At 39.3% G+C, this 21,683-nt stretch overlaps 2 protein-coding genes across 2 annotated transcripts in view; one reads left to right on the top strand and one right to left on the bottom strand.

Moving 5' to 3' along the window:
* RABGAP1 (RAB GTPase activating protein 1) overlaps positions 1-320 on the bottom strand; it is a 146,000-nt gene extending 145,680 nt beyond the window's left edge. The window contains exon 1 of the mRNA XM_082656281.1: positions 226-320. The gene's annotated coding sequence lies outside the window, so the exon portion shown is untranslated. The remainder of the gene's footprint in view (positions 1-225) is intronic.
* Positions 321-8,237: 7,917 nt separating this feature from the next.
* On the top strand, positions 8,238-21,253 carry ZBTB26 (zinc finger and BTB domain containing 26). The gene is made up of 2 exons (XM_082657578.1): positions 8,238-8,329; positions 16,924-21,253. The coding sequence occupies exon 2, from the start codon at positions 16,934-16,936 to the stop codon at positions 18,257-18,259; it is 1,326 nt and encodes a 441-aa protein (XP_082513704.1). The 5' UTR covers positions 8,238-8,329; positions 16,924-16,933; the 3' UTR covers positions 18,260-21,253.
* Positions 21,254-21,683: the final 430 nt, after the last annotated feature.

The raw sequence follows: 21,683 nt of genomic DNA on the forward strand, positions 1-21,683 counted from the left end.
GTTCCCGCTTGCGCATGCGTCCTCCCCCCACGGCCGCGACTCCCCCTCCCCCCCAATCACTGCTCCCCTCACAACCCGGCTAGTCGAGGGAGCTGAGCGCAGTCACGCCTGCCCCGCTCCGCGGGATGAGAACACGGCTTGGCCTCCCGCAGGGGCCGTCGGAGGATCCCCCCCGGGCTTGGTGGATGGAAGGGTGGGAGGAGGAGGGGGGGAACACGGCCCTACCCGACCCGCCGTCTCCTTCTCCGCGGCCCCGCCGTTCGCCGTCCCGGAGGCTCCGCCGCCTGGGCCTCCCCAGCCGCCCTGCCCCCGCCCTCCCCGCCCCCTACTCACGTGAGAGAGGCTCCTTCCGCCCTCCGCCCCGCCTACTGCCCTGTCTCATAGGCCCACGGCAAAGCAGAGCGGCCCCATTGGCCCAACAACAGGCGGCGGGGGCGTACTTCCTTTCCTCGAAGCCCCACCTGGGCTTTTAGCCCGCCTCCGGAGTCTGCGTCTGCGTGGAGTCTGCACTCTGGGAGCAGGACTCAATGCCGTGCTGTGTCCGCGCTTGGGCCGATAGCGGCTCTGTGCCTGCATCAGGGACTGGAAGCAGGATTGGCGGGGGTAGCAGTCTGGGTAGTACCTGTTGCGCCTGAGAGGGGTACAACCCTAAAGACACTGGTGCTAGAGCACGGAATCCCTTGCTCACCTTTAACGTTCAAATGCTGTTTCTAAAGCAGCCCTTAATGATGTAACCCAACTCACCTGCCCTTTATTGAGGGCGCAAAAAGTGCCAGGGATTGTGATAGATTCTTTTGTGATAGGTTCTTTTACAGGTATGTCACTTGGCTTTACCACAAACCTTGAGAAAGCATTGAGAATGATATGATTTTTTTTTTCTCATTTTGTAAGGGAGTCCAGCCTAAGCAACAGAATTCAGTCCAGAAGTCAAAACTTCTGACTTTGAAGTCAAGGGCGACTGGCTACAACACAGCTACCTCGAGGTATCTGAGACACACAGAATAGAACAGAAATGAACAAGGTGGTTTCATACTGCTACTCAAAGATGGGGCTGGGATTTTATTTAAAAATTATTCGAAAGTGATATACAGAGCAACGGCAATAGAATGAATTTTAAAGTCCCTGTCCTGAATGAATTTACAATGTAGTTGGAAACAAATATTAAAGGTGCTAATTAAGTCTTGACAATTTATGAAATCTCTCTACAGCCTCTCCCTCATTCTTTCTTTATTCAAATAGCATATGCTGTTTTCCTGGTAAATGAGTCATTCGCAAAGTTTTCCTGTGGATATTGCATCTAAATCCACCAGAGAAAAAGCAAAAAAAAAGCTGTGCTCTGTTGCAGTCCTCTTTGTGACTTGTCTATTATAATACACTTGGCTGCACTCCCGCAGGAAAATAGCTTTCTTCCTTTTCTCCTCATAGAGTTATGTAACAAAAATGCACACCCATTTTAAAGTATTTAAACAACAGATAAAACATTAGGAAGAAAGTAAAATCCCCTGAAATCCTGGCACTCTTGACAAAACCACTTTTAATAGTGTGGTGACCATACATTCATGTATTTCTTGATTCATATGTATTACCCCAATATATACATAAATCTTAACATATATTTTTTAAATAAAATTTTATTACAGAATCACTACAGTATGCCCTGGAGAAAAATATAAAATAGGGACAACCTAAAATAAAAAACAAAAACATCACATTCCCAATACAAATATTAATACTTTAATATGTAGCCTTCTTTGTGTGTCTCTATATTGTTTTACAAAATGAGATCACACAGTTAAGCAGTCTGCTTTATTCAATTAACAATATCTACCTTACCATTTCACTAAATTTTGCTCTCATCTAATTCCTAGATCGCATTCAAATTTTCTAACAACCTAAAAATATTTTTACAGCTGGCTTTTCCAAATCAGTAATATCATTTCAGTAAATTTTCCTCTCATCTAATACCTAACTATAATCAAATTCTCTGTTGCCCCAAATATATTTTTTTACAGCTAGTTTTCCCAAATCAGCATCCAATCCAGGCCCACATGTTGTATCTGGTTGTGATGTCCCTTAAGTATTTTTAAATCTAGCACGTAAGAAAAAAAAAGGAAAGACACTGGCCTATTGAAGAAATCGGTCCAGTTGAAGTGCAAAATTTCCCACCTTCTGGATCTGAATGGTTGCTTCCTCAAGAAGTCACTGAATTTGTTCCCTTAGACCTTGTATATCCTGGAAACTGGAATTTATATCTCAAGCTCAATGGATTGATGTGGTAAGCTGGAGGCAGAATGGGAAGGTCCTTGAATACTTAAATAAGGAAAATGAAGTTCAATCTATAAATACAGGGAGCCCTTAGAGGTTTCTAAGGATAGTGCCAATATCAGATTTGAGTTTTTTAAAAATTTCATTCTGGTAGGAGTAGAAAAGGGAAAACAGGGAGTAAATAGAACACTTTGGAGGCTGCCTAAGTTCAGAAAGGCCTGAACTAGGGCAAAAGAAAGGGTGGGAAAAAAGGAACTGGGTTTGAAAGAAATATCTTCAAGTTTGTTGATTCTTTCTTCTGCCTGCTCAAATCTGATTTTGAACCCAAGTGAACTTTTTTCTCTCTATTATTATATTTTCAACTCCAGAATTTCACTTAAGTTCCTTTTTATAATTTCTATTTCTTTAACGATATTCCCATTTTTCTGTACATTTTCCAGACTTCATCCATGTTTCATTTTAGCTCAATGAGCAACTTTAAGACAGTTTTAAAGTCTTTGTCTAAATGCCATATATCACTTATATGTGGAATCTCAAATATGACACAAATGAACTTATTTATGAAACAGAAACAGACTCACAGACATAGAAAAAACTTATGGTTATCAAAGGGGCAAAAGGGTGGGGGAGGGATAAATTAGGAGTTTGGGATTAACAGATACAAACTACTACATATAAAATAGATAAACAACAAGGTCCTACTGTATAGCACAGGGAACTATGTTCAATATCCTGTAATAAACCATAATGAAAAAGAAAAAATATATATACATATATAAAAATTGAATCACTTTACTGTACACCTGAAACTAACACAACATTATAAATCAACTATACTTCAATAAAAATAAAATACAGAACTCTTGTATTTGGAGAACAAGGTTCTTATTTCCCACCCTGGCTCCAGCAAGCCATACCAGGAATATAAACATGACTGCCTCCACAGGGTTGAGGAGTAGGAATGAGTAGGTTCTATCACACTAAAGGCTCACATTGACTGAAATTAACCTCAATTGACCAACCAAATTTTCCCCTGGAACATGCAAGCATTCAAATAGACTCCAGAGTTCCAAAACAGTTACTTCAGTTTCTGCCAGTACGATTGTTGTTTAGGTAGAGAGATGGATTCCATGTCCTTCCTACTCCGTCTGAGGAACAGAAAAAGAAAGAAATGTGAAAGTGAACAGAGCCTAAAGGATCTGTAGGACACTGTCAAGAAAAACAACATACCACTGTAAGCATCCCAAGAGGAGAAGAGAGAGAGAAATGGGAGAAAGGATAATAATCTAACTGTAGAAAACCAAAGAAAAGAGAGAATCCTAAAGGCAACAAGAGAGAATATTCATCACATATAAGGGATCTTCAATAAGATTATCAGACAATTTCTCATCTTAAATCTTAGAGTCTGGAAGACAGTGGGTTGATAATATTCAAAGCAATGAAAGAAAAGGACTGTTGACAGATCTGTATCTAGCAAAATTGTCCTTCAAAAATGAGGGAGAGGGCTTCCCTGGTGGCGCAGTGGTTGGGAGTCCGCCTGCCGATGCAGGGGACAAGGGTTCGTGCCCCGGTCCGGGAAGATCCCATATGCCGCGGAGCGGCTGGGCCCATGAGCCATGGCCACTGAGCCTGCGCGTCCGGAGCCTGTGCTCCGCAACGGGAGAGGCCACGACAGTGAGAGGCCCGCGTACCACAAAAAAAAAAAAAAAAATGAGGGAGAAATTAAGACATTCTCTGATTTTAAAAAAAACTAAGGGAGTTCATTACCACTAAAACCACCCTTCAGGAAATGCTGATGGGAATCCTTCACGTTGAAATGAAAGGATGCTCAACAATATTTAAAGCCATATGAAGAAATAAAGCTCTCCGGTAAAGATAAATATATGGGCAATTATAATTGTAATTATTGTTTAACTCCATTTTTATTTTCTACATGATTTAAAAGACAAATGCATAAAAATATTAGTCTAATTTATTACAAACACAATGTATAAAGATGTAATCTGTAGCATCAAGAACAGAAAGAGGAGACAGAGCTGTATAGGAGAGTTTTTGTATGCTACTAAAGTTGGTATCAATTTAATTATATTGTTATAAATTTGGGCTGTTAAATGTAATTCCTATAGCAACCACAAAGGAAATGTCCATAGGATATACAAAGTAGGAAATCAGAAATAAATCAAAACTTTTCACTACAAAAAATCAAACACAGAAAAAGGCAGTAATGGAAGAAATGAAAGACACAAAAGCTATAAGGTCTATAGAAGACAAATAGCAAAATGGCAGAAATAAGTCCCTCCTTATCCGTAGTTACTTTAAATGTAAATGGCATAAACTCACCAATCAAAAGACAGAGATGGGCAGAATGGATAAAACAAAAACAAAAACATGATCCATCTATATGCAGTCTAGAAAATACTCACTTTAGAGCCAAAGATATTAACAAGTTAAAAGTGGAAAAAAAGAAAAGAGAAGATATTCCATGCGAGTACTAACCAAAAGGGAGCTGGGAAGGTTATACTAAGGTCATACAAAATGACTTTAAAAAGGTTACACGAGACAAAGAAGGTCATTATATATTAATAAAAGGTTCAAAAGAGCAAGATTATATAAAAATTATAAACATTTACATAACTAGAAGAGACTTTCAAAATATATGAAGCAAAAATGACCAGAATTAAAGGGAGGAATAAACAATTCTACAATAATAATTAGAAACTTCAACAGCCCACATTCAATAATGAATAGAACAACCAGATAAAGATAAGTTAGGCATTAGAGGACTTGAACATCACAATAAACCAACTGAACCTAACAGAAGTGTACAGAACATTCCATTGAACAACAGCAGAATACACATTCTTTTCAAGTTCACATGGGACATTCTCCAGGACAGGCCAGACATTAGGCCATAAAACAAGTGTCAATAGATTTTAAAAGATAGGTATTATACAAAGTATCTTCTCCAACTACAATGGGATGAAGTTAGAAATCAGTAACAGAAGGAAAACTGGAAAATTCAAAATATGTGGAAATTAGAAACACATTCTTAAAGAACAAATGGGTCAAAGAAGACCTCAAAAGGGAAATTAGAATGTACTTGAAAATGAGTAAAAATGGTAAAAACATACAAAACTTATAGGATACAATGCAAACAGTAATTAGAGAAATTTATAGTTGTAAATGGCTACATTAAAAAACAAGAAAAATCTCGGGCTTCCCTGGTGGCGCAGTGGTTGAGAGTCCGCCTGCCAATGCAGGGGACACGGGTTCGTGCCCGGGTCGGGAGGATCCCACATGCCACGAAGCAACTGGGCCTGTGAGCCATGGCCGCTGAGCCTGCACGTCCGGAGCCTGTGCTCCGTAACGGGAGAGGCCACAGCAGTGAGAGGCCCGCGTACCACACGCACACACACACACAAAAAAGAAAAATCTGAAAATACCCTAACTTTACACCTTATGAAATACGAAAAAGAACAAACTAAACCCAAAGCTAGCAGAAGTAAGGAAATAAAACGAAATGGAAATAAACCAAAAAAAAAAAAAGAAAGAGAGAGAGAAAAAAAAAAAATCAATGAAACCAAGAGTTGTTTCTTTGAAAAGATCAACAAAAATCAACCTAGAAAACAATGGGCAAATTCCTTGAAACACACAAATTATTTATTATAAATGGATTCCAGAAAAATTAGAAAATCTCAACATACTTATAACAAGAGATTGAGTGTGTAATCAAAAACGTCCCAAAAAAGAACAGTCTTGCACCAGATGGCTTCACCAGTGAATTGTACCAAATATTTAATTTAATTAAAATATTTAATTAAGAATTAATACCAATCCTTCTCAAACTCTTCCAAAAAACTGAAGAAGAGGGAATGCTTTCTAATCTCATGAGGCCCTCATTATCCTGACACCAAAGCTAAATAAACGCATCACAAGAAAATTATATACCAATGTCTCTTATGCATATAGGTGCAAAAATCCTCAACAACATAAAAGGAAATCAAATCCAACAGCATACTAACAGGATTATTCCCCATGACCAAGTGGGATTTATCCCAAGAACGTAAGAGTGGTTTACCATAAGATCAACCAATGTAATATATCTCATTAATAAGAACTAAGGGAAAAAACCTCATGATCATCTCAATTGATGCTGAAAAGTCATCTGACAGAATACAATGCCTTTTCATGATAAGATCTTTCAGAAAAGTAGTTACAGAGGGAAAATTCCTCAACATGATAAAAGTATCTGAAAAACCCACATCTAAATCAGTAGCTTACCTACACCTCTAAGAACAACTCATGAACAAGTCAAGGATGCCTCCTTTCACTGCTGCTATTCAACATTGTAGTGGAAGTTCTAGCCAGAACTATTAGACAAGAAATAAAAGGCATCCAAATTGTAAACAAAGAGGTAAAACTATATTCACAGGCAACATAATCATACATATAAAAAAACCCAAAGAATCCACAAGAAAGCTTGTAGAGCCAAAAAACAAATTCAGAAGCGTTGCTGGGTACAAGACCAACACCAAAAATCAGTTGTGTTTCTACACACTAGCAACAATATGAAAAGGAAATTAAGAAAGCAATTTCATTTATAATATTATCAAAAAGAATTAAATACCCTGAAAACTAGAAAACACTGCTGAAAGAAATTAATGAAGACCTAAGTACATGGAAAGACATTTCATGTTTAGACAGGAAGACTTAAAATTAAGATGGCAATATTACCCAAAGTGATCTACAGATTCAACACAATCTCTATCAAAATTACAACAGCCTTTTTCTCAAAAATGTAAGAGCTGATCCTCAAATTCATATGGAATTTCAAGGGCCTGGCATAGCCAAAACAATCTGGAAAAAAGAATAAAGTTGAAGGCCTCATACTTCCTCACTTACAAACTTACTACAAAGCTACAGTAATTAAAAGAATATGGTACTAGTGTAAGAGCTTCAGTCACATGTAATAGAATAGACAGCCCAGCAATAAATTCTCACACACATGGTCAGTTGATTTTCAACAAAGGTGACAACCCCATTCAATGGGGAAAGGACAGACTTTTCAAAAACGGTGCTGGAAAAACGATAACGACATGCAAAAGAATGAAGTTGACTATAGCAGCGGTGACGGTTACAATATTGTGAATGTACTTAATGCCATGGAACTTCACACTTACAAATGATTAAAATGGTAAATACTATTCATGTTTTACCATAATATCCTCCCTCTCCACCCCCTAAAAAGGAGGAGAAGCCAGAGAGCCATTGGACTGGCAAGATGGAAAAGGGCTCTAGAATGGTACTGAAGTTTACTGGTGGGCAGGACTGCGTGTATGATGCCGTCCACCAACACAAGGACTACAGGAGATAAGAAGCAGGTCTGCGGATGTACTTGAGTTCAAAGGTACATTAACACTGGACAACCAGCTGGAGATGTCTTCTAGGCAGCTGACCCTGGAGCTCAAGAGAGCTGTCTGGTCTTGCGAAAGAGATCTGTGAATAGTCAGCACGTAGTAGGTTACGGAGAATGCAGATCCCTGGGAAACACCAACATCCAAAAAGCGAGGGAGGTAAACTTCCTTCCCTCCACTTCCTGGGCCCAACGCGGCGAGTCCACATTCCTAGGCGGGAGGGGCTTACCAACACTTTAAGTGCGGAGGCACCCTTCAGGCCCACGCAGGCAGCGGACAGCCGAGGCGCAGCTAGAGAGGAGCGGCTGAGAAGGAGCGAAGCGCGCGGGGCCTGAGCCCCAAACGCTAGGGAGCCGCGGCACCCGCACCTCGACTCACGGGCGGAGATGCTCGCAGGAGTCTGGGGCACGCGCTTTGCTCCCCGCCCACAGCGCCGAAAGTCTCTCTCCGAGCCCGCCGCCCTCCCAGCCTTCCGATTGGCGGAGAGGACCGTAGGACCTGGAAGTTGTCTTTGTCCGGCGAGGGCTGCCCTTCCGGTTCCGTTGGGTCCCCCTTTGGCTCGGGTTCCCCGCCCCTCCCCCTTCCCGGAGCCCCGAGGGGCCGGAGCTCCTGGCGGTGCCGGATCCTGACGGTGGTCTTCCCCTGGGTCTGTAAGTGCGGAGGCGGCCGGAGCGCCGGGTAGGGGTACGAGGTCTCTCAAAATGGAGCCCCCTTGGGGCTCTGGATTGGCCGGGACCTGCCCTGGGATGGGGACCGAGGGGCTGGCCTAGGCCCGGGGGGACTTATGGAGCCCTAGGCCCGGCCCATGCTGTGCCCCGCCCCTTTCCCTTCCCAGCGTCTGGAGTGGGGAGCCTAAGGATGCCCCCAGGGACCTCCTCTTGGGACCCTAGCCGAGGGCACCGCAGTTTGCTTGAACGCCCGACTCTGGCATCTTGTAGGAAGTGCCAGATCTGGGCCATGGCAAGGCCTCAGGGCCAGCCCGCGAGAATCATTATGAGTGCTAAGCTAGGTTAGTCTTTTGCCACTGGCAACAGCAAAAGACTGTTTCTGGCGCTATGTCAGGCACTGGGAATTCGTAAGATATTGTTCCAAGTTTCAGGGTCAAGTTTGAGAGCCAGATAAAAACAAATGAGTGCCCCTGCGATGTATGAATCAGTCATGTATGTATGAACTGTTCAAGGGGCAGTTGCTGGGGAGGCTGAAGAAAGAAGGTGACTTCTCAATTTTATTTGTTGGAGAGGATAAGGTGGAGAAGGGATTTTCCTACAGGAGGAACAGTTGCAATGCTGTGAAGGGATGACTGAGCATAACTTGTGTGGGAAGCGGAGGAGGGGGGCGCGGGGCTCTTGTGCAAAGGATGAGATATGAGGCTGGGAAAGTAGACCGAGGTCCAGATAGTGAAGGTTTAATCCTAAAGGAGGTGGGTACTTTTTGAAGAATTTTGAGCAGGAGACTGGTATAGTCGGATTTGCACCGTAGAAAACCATCTTGTTCTGGAGGTCAGCCTATAGGATAGGAATTTCTATAAACTGATTCTGGACTCTTTAGCTAAAGTCTAGATGCTCTCATTGGAGATTCTTTTGAAGGAGTAGTGGGATCAGTCTAGTAAGAAGTAATGAAATCCTGAAATGGAGTTATGACAGTATTATTGGAAAGAAGGCAGGTAATGCTGTAGTGAATGCTGTAAAGACTCTATAATAAATTGGATGTTGAGGGTGAAAGAAGTATCAAAGCTGAGTCTTAGGTTTTAGGCCTGTGGTATTTGAAGAATGTTAATGCCATTATCAGCAATAAAACCATAAGCCTAGTGTAGATGACAAATTCATTTTTTGGATATGTTGACTTGAAGGCCTAGTGAGATAGCCACATGGAGCTGTCCAGTATAGAGTTGGAAATGCAAATCTGCAGCTCAACCTAAATGCTGTGGCTGGAGGTAAAGGTTTGAATTATCATAGAGCGTAGAGGTGGAAGCCATGGGAATAGCTGACATCAGGAAGGGGTTATTGAGAAAGAAGGGAATATTTGGGGGGAATGGTTGCATTTACAAAGCAGAAAGAAGACTTAGAACTAATAGTAGTTGGTGTAGCAGCAGAAACAGAAGTAGATGATAAAATATAAGAAGTAGATGATAAATATAAGGGTTCCAGCAACCAAGAAGACTCAGAAGTCAAGAGAAGAGAATACTGAGAAGGGTCCACTGGGACAATTGATGCAGAGCATTTGGAGAATGAGGGGGGGAAAGATGGCATTTCTTTATCAAGAGATCATGAGTGACCTTTTACAAAGCGATTTTAATAGAGTAATGAGGTGATAATATATGAAATAATGCAGACCTCAAGTGGTTTGGTGTCAAATGAGAATGAAAAAAAGGCCACATATGAAGGATTTCACAAACAAAATTGACAGGCTTTATTTACTTACTTACCTTGCATTTGCTTATAAAGCACAATTCCAGGCACTATTCTAAGTTCTTTTAAAAATTAACTTAATTTTAAAAATGAATTTACTTTAAAATTAATTTAATTTCCCATAACAACCCTATGAAGTAATATTCTTTGACAGGTGGGAAAACTGAAAAACAGAAGTGGTTAAGTAACTTGCCCAAGGTCACACAACTAGTAAGTGGTGGAGCAGGGTTTTGATTCTAGGAAATGTGGTTTTACCCACTGCACTAAGCAGTGATTGAATATGGGAGTCAAAAGAATGGGAAAAATTTAAGCAAAGATAGACTCAATTAATAAAAAAATGGAGAGGCTTGGAAGGAGATCCAGATTGAGAAGAAGGTAAGTAATGGATTTATGTTTGTGTTATGTATTTGTTTTTTATTTCTTTTCTTCTCTCTTAGATTCTCTTCCAGTCTGTGCCATTTTAGGTCAGTTTCATTCACAGTTAGGTCAGTTTATGTCATGCTTTCATCTATTACTTATTATCTATAATCAGGTCTCCTCTTCAGCTTCAGAGCTGTATCCAGCTAGCTAATGGATTTCTCCTTAATGTCATGCAGGCTCCTCTGGTTAAACATTTTAACACCTGACCCATGGTCATCCCCTCCAATATTCCCTAGCTTATTGAATGACACTCTGTCAAAGATACCCAGTTTCTCAAACCAAATATCTTGGAGTCATCTTGACCTTTCATCTCTTGTTTCCCACCTTGGTCATCAAGTCCATCAGTTCTTTGTTTGAAATATCTTCTAGGATCTGTTTCCTCTCTCCATCCATATTATTTCCACTCAGTATCCATATTATTCAGGCCCTCATTATTTCTATCTTGATCTGTTAAAGTAATAGCATACTAACAGGTTTTCTTGCTTCCACGCCTACTGTTCTCAGAGCCATTCTCCATAAGCTTTTATTTTTGACTTATTGAGTTTTAGCCAGTTTAAGAGTTTAGATATCATGCATTTCAAGTGATAGAGTAGTAGCCTAGGGCAGGTATTTTTGATTAGCTTGAATTGAGGTTAAGTTTGATTAAGATTAGCCATGAGGTTGGAGAGTTAGGAATTTTTTAAATAGAGAAGGTAATAAAACATTGAGAAACCAAGACAGGCTTTCTGAGGAAGTAAGCATTAAGAAAACAGCAAAAAGTCAAGGACTAAGCTTTGAAGAATATACTTACCGTTACACAATTTAGTGAACCCTTGAGGAACAGATCAGCAAAAGAATGGTGGAAAACTGAGGCCAGTAGTTAAGTCACTTGCCCACTTCTGTACAACAGTTTAAGAAGAATGAACAACTAGGTCTGTTTATTCAATATAAATAACCCTCAAAAGCAATAAATGAAAATTGCAAAACAATATATATATAGTTTATAAGTAAGAAACCTAATTTTATTTTTTGTTTTCTGTGGCTAGAAATGTTGTGATATAGAAGTGTTGTTTTAAAAATGGAGGGGAGGGAGGGCGTCCCTTGTGGCGCAGTGGTTGAGAGTCCGCCTGCCAATGCAGGGAACACGGGTTCGTGCCCCGCTCGTGAGCCATGGCCGCTGAGCCTGCGCGTCCGGAGCCTGTGCTCCGCAACGGGAGAGGCCACAACAGTGAGAGGCCCGCGTACCGCAAAAAAAAAAAAAAAAAAAAAAATGGAGGGGAGGGAGAGTCATTAAGGAAGAAACTTAGAACCAACTGAGAACTGAGTGGAAGGAGGCTGAGAAAGGGGGCTTGTACTTTACCTATATTAAAAAATTTTTCCAAGAAGGGTATATTTCTGTAATCTTACAAAAGAGTGAGACCTTGGAGAATGCAGTGTCATGAAAGTTACCCAAAAGAAGAAAATGATTGAGTTTTATAGAGAGAAAAGCTGTAGTTTATTACAACCTCTTTGAAAAATGGCATATGGTGTTAATGAAAGACGAAGAAAGATTTCCAAGTAGCGGTGAGTGCTAAGTTGAAAGATAAAGGTACTTTTATGAGGTAGATGAGGAAACAGACTGACATACAGCTTTGGAGTTTATTATACAGAATAGAAAAGTTTTCCTTATCAGTATTATCAGAGGCATTTTAGATAAGAAACATGGATATTTTTGCACTGCCCATCGCACGGCAGTGAACGTTGTTGAACGTAGAATATTCACTGATCGTTTCTAGTTACTACTGTTTGAACAAAGGGAAATTTTCAAATTAGCTGAAACATTTGTTATGGAAATGATTATGGAAGAATTGTGTAAATATAAATAAAGAGAGAATGATCTTAAGTGAGACTATTCCTATTTCATTGATGTTTGAGAAATGGGTCATTTAAAACTTGCTGAGAGAAACTCAGCAGTATTTAGACTTAATCACAGTAACCTAGACAACAGATGATAAGGACCTGAGCCATGCCAATGGTAGTAAGAATATAGAGAGAGAATTTGGAAATCATTCTGAGGAAAGAATCAACAGAATGTGGGGACCAAGTCTCTATTCTACCTGATCAGATCTTTACTTTCTTTAAGTTACTAGAAGGTCTGCTATAATCTAGAATTATGTGAGAGATTTTTATGACAATTATCAATAATTGCTGTTATAAATTAACTATAGTTGGGGAGTCTGAAAATCAAATATATTCATAATGTTATTAAGTCTTGTTTGTAAATGGCATTAAGTTTCATTCTACAAAGATAAATACAGGGCTTCCCTGGTGGCGCAGTGGTTGAGAGTCCGCCTGCTGATGCAGGGGACACGGGTTCATGCCCCGGTCCGGGAGGATCCCACATGCTGCGGAGCGGCTGGGCCCGTGGGCCATGGCCTCTGAGCGTGCGGGTCCGGAGCCTGTGCTGCTCAATGGGAGAGGCCACAGCAGTGAGAGGCCTACGTACCACAAAAAAAAAAAAAAGATAAATACACAGTATATGTATAGCTGATTCACTTTGTTATAAAGCAGAAACTAACACACCATTGTAAAGCAATTATACTCCAGTAAAGATGTTAAAAAAAAAAAAGATAAATACACAAAAGATAGAAAAATAATATAAAGTTAAAATAAGTGAGAAAGGAAGGTAAGACAAGGATAATACATAAATGCTTTACTATTAAAGTCCTCTAGACTTGACACAAATTTGGCTTTACATTGTACTTTTTGTTCTTAAACATAAAACTTTTATTGAAGCATAACTAAATACACAAAAGTATATCAATCATAAGTGTACAGCTGAATGGATATGAGCAGGGAGATCTGAACAGTTACACAGTTAACAGGCATAAGATAAAACTTCAGCTAGCCTAGTTTCATACATGAATTTTGTCATCATGCAGCTTGGGCACAAGTTCTACCTCTAACATTTAATACTTTCCACCTCTCTTAAATTGAGCAAGTTATTTATGTTCACCAAGCTTGGGTTTCCTCATAGGCAAAGTGGAGATGATAATAGTACCTACCTCATAGAGATTTTGAGGATTAAATGGGTCAACTTGGGTAAAGCACTTAGCATTATACCTGGTACTCAGCAAGGATTCAGTAAAGATTAGCTATCATTTTTCTTATTTTTAAATAAAATTAAACCAGTTCATATGAAACAAGTGTTCCTTTTTATTTTGACATTTTAGAAATTTTGTTTAAAATTTGGTTTTATGTTGTTAAAACTATTTTTTGGAAACAAACCCTAGAAAGACATTTTCCCCAGGGCACTCAAAAGAGGGTATCATGATAATGTAGAGCATCTCTACCATAGCTCAATAATAATTTCCTAGGGAACATTAAGAGTTAATTATGGTTTTTGTTGAATGAGCTGTGTAAAAATAACAGTTGGTCCTTGCCCTCAAGTAACTAACAGTCTGTTGGAAAGAGAGACTGGTGACAAGAAACAATTAAGGATAAACTGTGTGGCCTGGAAATAAGGGTTTATCAAAGGGAGACAATACAGTGGACTGAGACATTAAGGAAAACTTCTTAAACAGAATAATTTTTCCTCATATTCTTGGACTACAGCAGACAAATCAAGCACTTTCCTGAGATACCTGTTTGACTGCTTCTGTTGGTAAGTTTCTTGAGACTGATGAATAGGAAGTAAATGAAATTGTACTCCAACTCCTGTCTTTGGAACTTCAAGGAACAATCCCTGAGGATAGTTGTCTAAAGCATTACAAGTACTGTCATATTATAGATGGAAGCAATTAATGCTCATTTTTCGGTGTGAGTAGGAAAATACTGACCTGTCAGTAAATTTAGGACAAGCTAAACCTCTAAGTAAGAATGCCCCTTTTGTTTGGCCACTTGAACAGCAGTCATTTATATAATTTCTAGTTATAAATTGGGACAGTGACTGTTTCCAGATCAAATATATTAAGCTACTGTAATTGCTAAAACTGACCACAGATAGATAATACAGTTGTGCCACTTTGTTTACTGATATAGTCCCTGTGTCTCCTAGATTTTTCCTTTTCATTTGATATTCACCACCTTTTCTATGATGCTGAATTTGCTTCTCTACATCCCTCCTCTCATCTTCATTGTGATTTTTCATTATCTGTACACTCAGAGTGCCATACAAAGGGAAAGCTTATAATTTATTTATAAATATATTTTAATATACCTGTGCCATACCAGTTCCCCCTCCTAAATCTCACCTCTCTTTCAATGACATTTTAATTCGGCTGAAATCCTAAGTTTAAAACCTTTACACGTTACTTTTTTTCATTTTCTATCTCCAGTTACCAACTTTTTGAAATATCTTTTTGTTATTTTTCCTTGCTCCTTATTCATTTTCATTCCTTTCTAGGCTCTCGTGGCCTCAGACCTGTAATGCTTATGCAGACACCGCATTGGTCTTCCTAACAGCAGTTCTTGCTTCTTACTACTGTCAAATGAATTGCATAGGTTCAACAAACGCAAACTGAGCACCTGCCGTGTGTTTAGTACAATATCAGGTGATGGGAATACACACCAGTTTGAACAGAAGAGGGTTTGGCCAGTAATGTGGCTGCATTAAGTAGAATTTGAAGCCAAAGGAAAGAGTGTTTTGCCCTAGAAGATGCAGGTTCCCAGCATTAGCTCCATTGAATAGGGTGGAGATTCTTCTCTCTAATGCCATGTAGCTTGCAGTTTGGGGGGAAGGAACAAGTATTGGTATCCTGAGTGTTATGTTAGAAGCACTTAGTTATAGGTCCAGTAGTGACAACTGTTCTAATCTAAGGGGTCAGAGAAGGGCCCTCAGAGGAAATAAAGGAGCCAGAATTGGCTAGGAATAGTGTTATGGACTAAAGAAATAACTGCTAAGGTTTGGAGTCAGTAGAGTGCTGTCATGAACCAGGCACTGAGCAATATGAGTGAGACCTAGATTCTGCCTTTACGAGCTGGTGTTCTATGAGCCTTTGTAATTCAGTGTTCTAGAAGATAAAATTATAAAGATTGGGCTTCGGGGCCAGATGTTGCTAGGAACAGCTGGTTGTTTCTTGATTCTCAACTACGGAGTTGATGGATACATGAAGTTCAAGGTGAATTTATTGATGCAGTGAGATTGTAGAGCCGCTTCTCAGGGGTAGACCTGATATACCTACTGATCTCACAGAAGACTGCTATATAGACTGGTGGATTGTCATTGTAAAAATAATAAATGTGTTGACAATATCATGTTGCCATGGCTAATTCATCCTTCCCTTGAGAGTGACACATGGGAAGCCAAGTTATCAGAAAATCGTTTGAAGAGTATGGAATCAGAACATGGGGACTTTCTCCAAAGGAATTGCTTCATAAAGGGACAAATACACAGAGTTTTGGCAAAGACACCTTCTCCATGGTTGAATGGTTTATGCTAATGTTTACCTTAATTATTCTTAAATTTACTTGATCAGTTTCTATTCAAGAGGTTAGTCTTCATCCAGGAGACAATGGGAGGTCACAGAAGGATTTTAGGCAGCAGTTGGATATAATCAGATCTGTGGTTTTGAAAGATGACGTGTGATGGTGTAGAAGTTGGATTAGAGGTAATAGAAGCTGGAACCAAGGAACATTTATTAATCAGTTCTAGTAGTCCGGTTGATGAGTAATGATGGATAAATAGGGATAAGGAAGAAAGAATAGAATCTAGTAAGGATTAACTAGATCCACCTTACTCCTACTCAGATTCCCACCAAGTGACTCATCTGGTTTTTCTATGTCAAATATTTACTTCATATATCAAGAAATGTTTCTTAAGAAAGAGTTTAGGTTTGTCCAAAATGCACAGGATAAAGACCTGTGCCTTTGACACTGTCTAAAAGTTGTCCCTTTAGGCATGTGACTTTCATTTTATTGCAGAAATACTTGTATGAGTAAATTCACATCAGTTTAAACAGAAGAGGGTTTACCCAAGAATGGGGCAAGCAATGTCACCGCAGTAAAATACAAAGCGAAGGAAAAGAGTGTTTTGTCTTCGAAGAAGCAGGTTCACAGTATCATGCAAAATAAAGTAGTTATTTCATTATTACTTGTTGGGATGTTTTAGGTAGTTCTTGAAACCTGATAGAATTATCATTTGAGAAGCAAAAAAAATGCCCTTGGAATAACTCAAGCACTGTTCTGTATTAAGCATCTTAAAAAGTTGAATGAATATACCAAGCTATTTACACGGATACAAGTCCACTCCTTAGGTGCAATTGACACTTGATGTTGCTAAGGTAATTTTTAACAGCCTTTGAAAGCAGTTATACTAACTTCCTCTTTCAAGGAAAATTTTATTCAGATACATATAAACAGGTATGACAACACAAATTTGTTTTTGGAAGGAAAATCCAGGTTTTCTTAATTGTTTGTATTTTCTTAAATTCATCCTTTTTAACATTTCTGTTCTTTAGGTCTGCCAAAATGTCTGAAAGATCAGATCTCCTTCACTTCAAGTTTGAAAATTATGGAGATTCAATGTTACAAAAAATGAACAAATTAAGAGAAGAGAATAAATTTTGTGATGTTACAGTTCTCATAGATGATATTGAGGTACAGGGGCATAAAATTGTGTTTGCTGCAGGTTCCCCCTTCTTAAGAGACCAATTTTTACTGAACGATTCCAGAGAGGTGAAAATCTCCATATTACAGAGTTCCGAAGTGGGGAGACAATTGCTCTTATCCTGTTACAGTGGTGTGCTGGAATTCCCTGAGATGGAACTGGTAAATTACTTGACGGCTGCGAGTTTTCTTCAGATGAGCCACATTGTAGAACGGTGCACACAGGCCTTGTGGAAGTTTATAAAGCCAAAACAACCAATGGATAGTAAAGAGGGATGTGAACCGCAGAGTGCTTCTCCCCAGTCAAAAGAACATCAGGGAGATGCCAGAGGCTCCTCAAAGCAGGACTCACCTTGTATCCATCCATCTGAAGACAGTATGGATATGGAGGACAGTGATATTCAGATTGTTAAGGTAGAATCTATTGGGGATGTATCAGAGGTTAGAAGTAAAAAAGATCAGAACCAGTTTATTTCTTCTGAACCCACTGCTTTACATTCATCAGAGCCCCAGCACTCCCTGATAAATTCAACTGTGGAAAACAGAGTAAGTGAAATAGAACAAAACCACCTCCACAATTATGCCCTGTCTTACACAGGCAGTGATAACATCATCATGGCCTCAAAAGATGTCTTTGGGCCTAATATTCGAGGTGTAGACAAAGGCCTACAGTGGCATCACCAATGCCCAAAGTGTACCAGGGTGTTTCGTCACCTGGAGAACTACGCCAACCATTTAAAAATGCACAAACTCTTTATGTGTCTACTCTGCGGCAAGACTTTTACTCAGAAAGGCAACCTTCATCGACACATGCGTGTGCATGCCGGCATTAAACCTTTCCAGTGTAAAATCTGTGGGAAAACCTTTTCTCAGAAGTGTTCCTTACAGGATCATCTTAACCTTCACAGTGGAGATAAGCCCCATAAGTGTAACTATTGTGACATGGTTTTTGCACATAAGCCAGTTTTGAGGAAACACCTTAAACAGCTGCATGGCAAAAACAGCTTTGATAATGCCAATGAAAGAAATGTGCAAGACCTCACAGTGGACTTTGATTCTTTTGCATGTACAACAGTCACAGACTCTAAAGGGTGTCAGCCACAGCCTGATGCGACACAGGTCCTGGATGCAGGTAAACTGGCCCAAGCTGTCCTGAACTTAAGGAATGATAGTACTTGTGTGAATTGAGTAGGGCCTTTATGCTCCTAACTAGAACTGACTACAAACGTGGCAATAGTCTGAGTCTTTCTAGGAGTGATTTTGCGAATTTGACTTCTCCAAAGCCTCTGTGCTCTGGAAGTCATAGGGGTGAGTCAAAGCACTAATAGACCAGGCAACTTGCCACTTGGAGTGGTCTTGCCTTCCTTTTGCCCCTTCCCATGTTCTGTTTTGAATTATTTATCCTGTGATGTCTGTTTCCTTTCCCAAGGAGTATTCCACCTGTCTACCTAACATTGACTTATGTCTTAGACTGACACTGTTTTAGACTTTTCACTGGGCACATTCTGAAGGTACCAACAAGTTAATAATATCACCTCCAATCCACTAATAGATGCTATGCTAAGAGAAGCGAATAATATTTTTCATTAGCAGAAAATAAGCTGAGATATAAGGAGATATTGCTGTTGGCCTGAATATGTGATAGAATTTGTAGTTGCCTTGCCTACTGATAATTCATCTGTGTCTGATAAATGAATGAATCTGCTTCCTACAATTTGTACTTGTCTTGGAGCTGGCTATAAAGTATTTTAGATTATTCTGTACTCTTTTCAACAGTATATAGCCCAACTTCACATCATTGAAGTTCATATAGACCAGAGTACAATATTTTTAGCAACACCTGCAGACAGATAGTTAGGAATCAGCATGGGGAGCATAACCAACAAAGGATAGTAGTACAGTTGTACAACAGTACTTATTTGGGAGGTCTTCCCCAAAAAGAAGCCAAATGTTTATAATTAACCTCTAACTTACTTGGTGATGCTTTTGAAGTCAGGATTGCTCCAGGCACATTTAAAGTGTGCTAATGCGTAATGGTCTCTCTAAAAAGGGGCTATCTGGAGTCATTCTCTAGGCTTTGTTTAGCCATCAGTAAGGTGAGTTTGGCCTTCAGAGCTTTGTCCAGTGTATTGTAATAGTCTCTGAATTCTCATTTCCTTGTGTACCTTAACTTCTAAAATGGATGAAAAAAGTGAGTCACAGGAGCAGTCAGGTTTTTGCATTTAGATATTCTTATAAAGGTACATAGTCCCACCTTGTCACCTCTGATAGATCACTAATACAAAGTTGATTTTCCATTATGGAAAAACAAAACAACTGTTCTTCCTAAAGCACATGTTATAGTTCAGAAATAAAATTTTGAGTCTTATTAGCTTCTGACCCATGAGTTAGATTTAGGTAATAGGAGTGTTGGAGTCCATAGAGAATCTTAAGAGATCATTTAGTCCACCTCTCTTTTTTTAAGTTGGGATATCCAAAGCCCAAAGAGGTGGCCTGGCCAAGGTTAGCCAAAGTAGATAAGTAACTAAATATGAGCTACGGTCTCCTCACTTCTCACTGTCCCTTGGCTTAAAAAGATTTAGTACATGATCAAGAATACCTTAATAAAAAGTTCCTAGTTTGTGCTTCCCCTCTGTGAATCACTGTTTGCTTTCTGAGACATCCTGGATTTTGCAAATAAAACATCACAGAAGGATTTATTTTTGTAAGTTAATTATTTTTTGGTTAGGATGAATATTACATTTTTCCTGAGCAAGTGACTGATTTGCTAGGTGTTGATTAGGAAGGGCAAGAACAAGTAAGAATAATGTGAGAAGGATCCAAATGTGAAACTGATTTTGTCTTGAAACAGTGTTTATTTAGTTTCCATCAGGATTTTCTGTTTTTGTTTCTGAGCTATGAGAGTCCATGTACAGATAAACCAAAAATTAGTTTTAACTTGAGTAATCAGAGGGAGTTCTTAAAGTTGTTATAATTTGATGCATTTATATGTGAATCTGATTTGAAGTATAATTTCTACCTTTTGTTAAAAGATTTTAAATGAGAATAAAATTGAGTGATAAGACTAACAGGTATCTATGCCTAATGTCACTCATTATATGGTCTAATGATGCTGCCTAGCATTCTGGGTTTTTAATGATCCAGCCAAAGAGTACCAATTCTATGCAACAGTGAGACACTAACATGTTAACGGATGTTTCACTATTTTCTCTGAACATCATTTTATCACAGGGAAATTTCAAGTTGGAGTGCTTCCTCTGCTTACATTCATGTCCTGTTTTTGTTACTGGTTTGAAGACTAAAAGGCATGGGTTCAAATAAGATTGGTCTCTTTGGTTGGAGACTATTCCTGGATTCATTCAGACATTCAAGAGACATTTATTGAACACCTACTATTGCCAGGCACTATGCTAGATACTGAGGATATGAAGGTAAGATTGCTATGGTCCCTGCCCTCACAGAGCTTACAATCCCATGTAGTCTTAGTGAGATAAGGTGTCAATTTGGTTTTATCCTAGGAAGAATAAAGAAAACTGCCTTGCTTTCTTTGATCACTTTAAATTAGCATCTTGATGGTTTTGTATCACTAAATCTTCTAGTTCTCACCTTTTTCAACGGCAAACTACTGACATGGTTTACAGTGTCTTCCATTTCTTGGCTGGAGAGGTGTTCTGTTTCTGTGAGACATTTTCTTAATTTTGGTGGTACTTGACTTTTCTCTTTCTTTGTTTATACATGTTTCTTAGATTGTATTGCAAAGTGGTCAAGTTACTGATATCAAATATGTTTTACAGGGGAAGATGACTTTCAAAACTAGTCGTATTCTTGTAGAGGAGGAAGATTTTTTAAAACCTTAGACATTCAGCATTTGTATTTTATGGATCCCCAGGATAACTAAAAAGGAGAGAGGGCTCTCTTTACCATAGTTTGGTTTTTAAAAAATTACTGTGTCACAGTTATTTATTTATTATTTAATTTTAAAGGCAAACTCCAAACTGAAGTGGCTCTGAGGTAAATCAGATGTGGTTTTAATTTGTTTTAGTTTCCTTATTAGAAGGTCTATAAATGGAGGGTGACCATTGTCACTACTTCTAAGATATATCCTAAACAAACAACCCAGAACATTTTATTTCAGCTGGTGAATAGCTGTTCTCAATCTGTTGTATGTTAGACATACTGTGAACTACCTCTTCACTTATTATGGGGAAGTTTCCTTAATAAAAGTTTGACAATTAAAGCTCTGGTGTCAGTGGTTTATTTTCTCTCTCCCCTCCTGCTTCCCTTTCCAATTGCTTGAATTTGAATGCAGGAATGCTTTCTTCACTCCTATTCTTGAAAAGACATTAATCAAGCACGCTGAGCTTGGCTTCAGAAGCAAATCTGGGCTAACCAGAAATCGTTACTAGGGTCAGTTACTTCCTCCTGTGCTATTGACTGAGGGGATGGAGCAACTGCTTTTAAGAATTAGCTGAGACATTCCTTCATTTGGCAAATCCTTGATGCCTACTAAGTTCTAGACTTCGGGAATGCAAGGAGCAGTAAGTCACTGTCCTAAATACCTCTGCCTAGGTGGGACACAGATTTCAATACAGGTACGATAATTGCCGTCACT

This window comes from Grampus griseus (genome assembly GCF_964374135.1).
Source record: "Grampus griseus genome assembly, chromosome: 6".
NCBI lineage: Eukaryota > Metazoa > Chordata > Mammalia > Artiodactyla > Delphinidae > Grampus > Grampus griseus.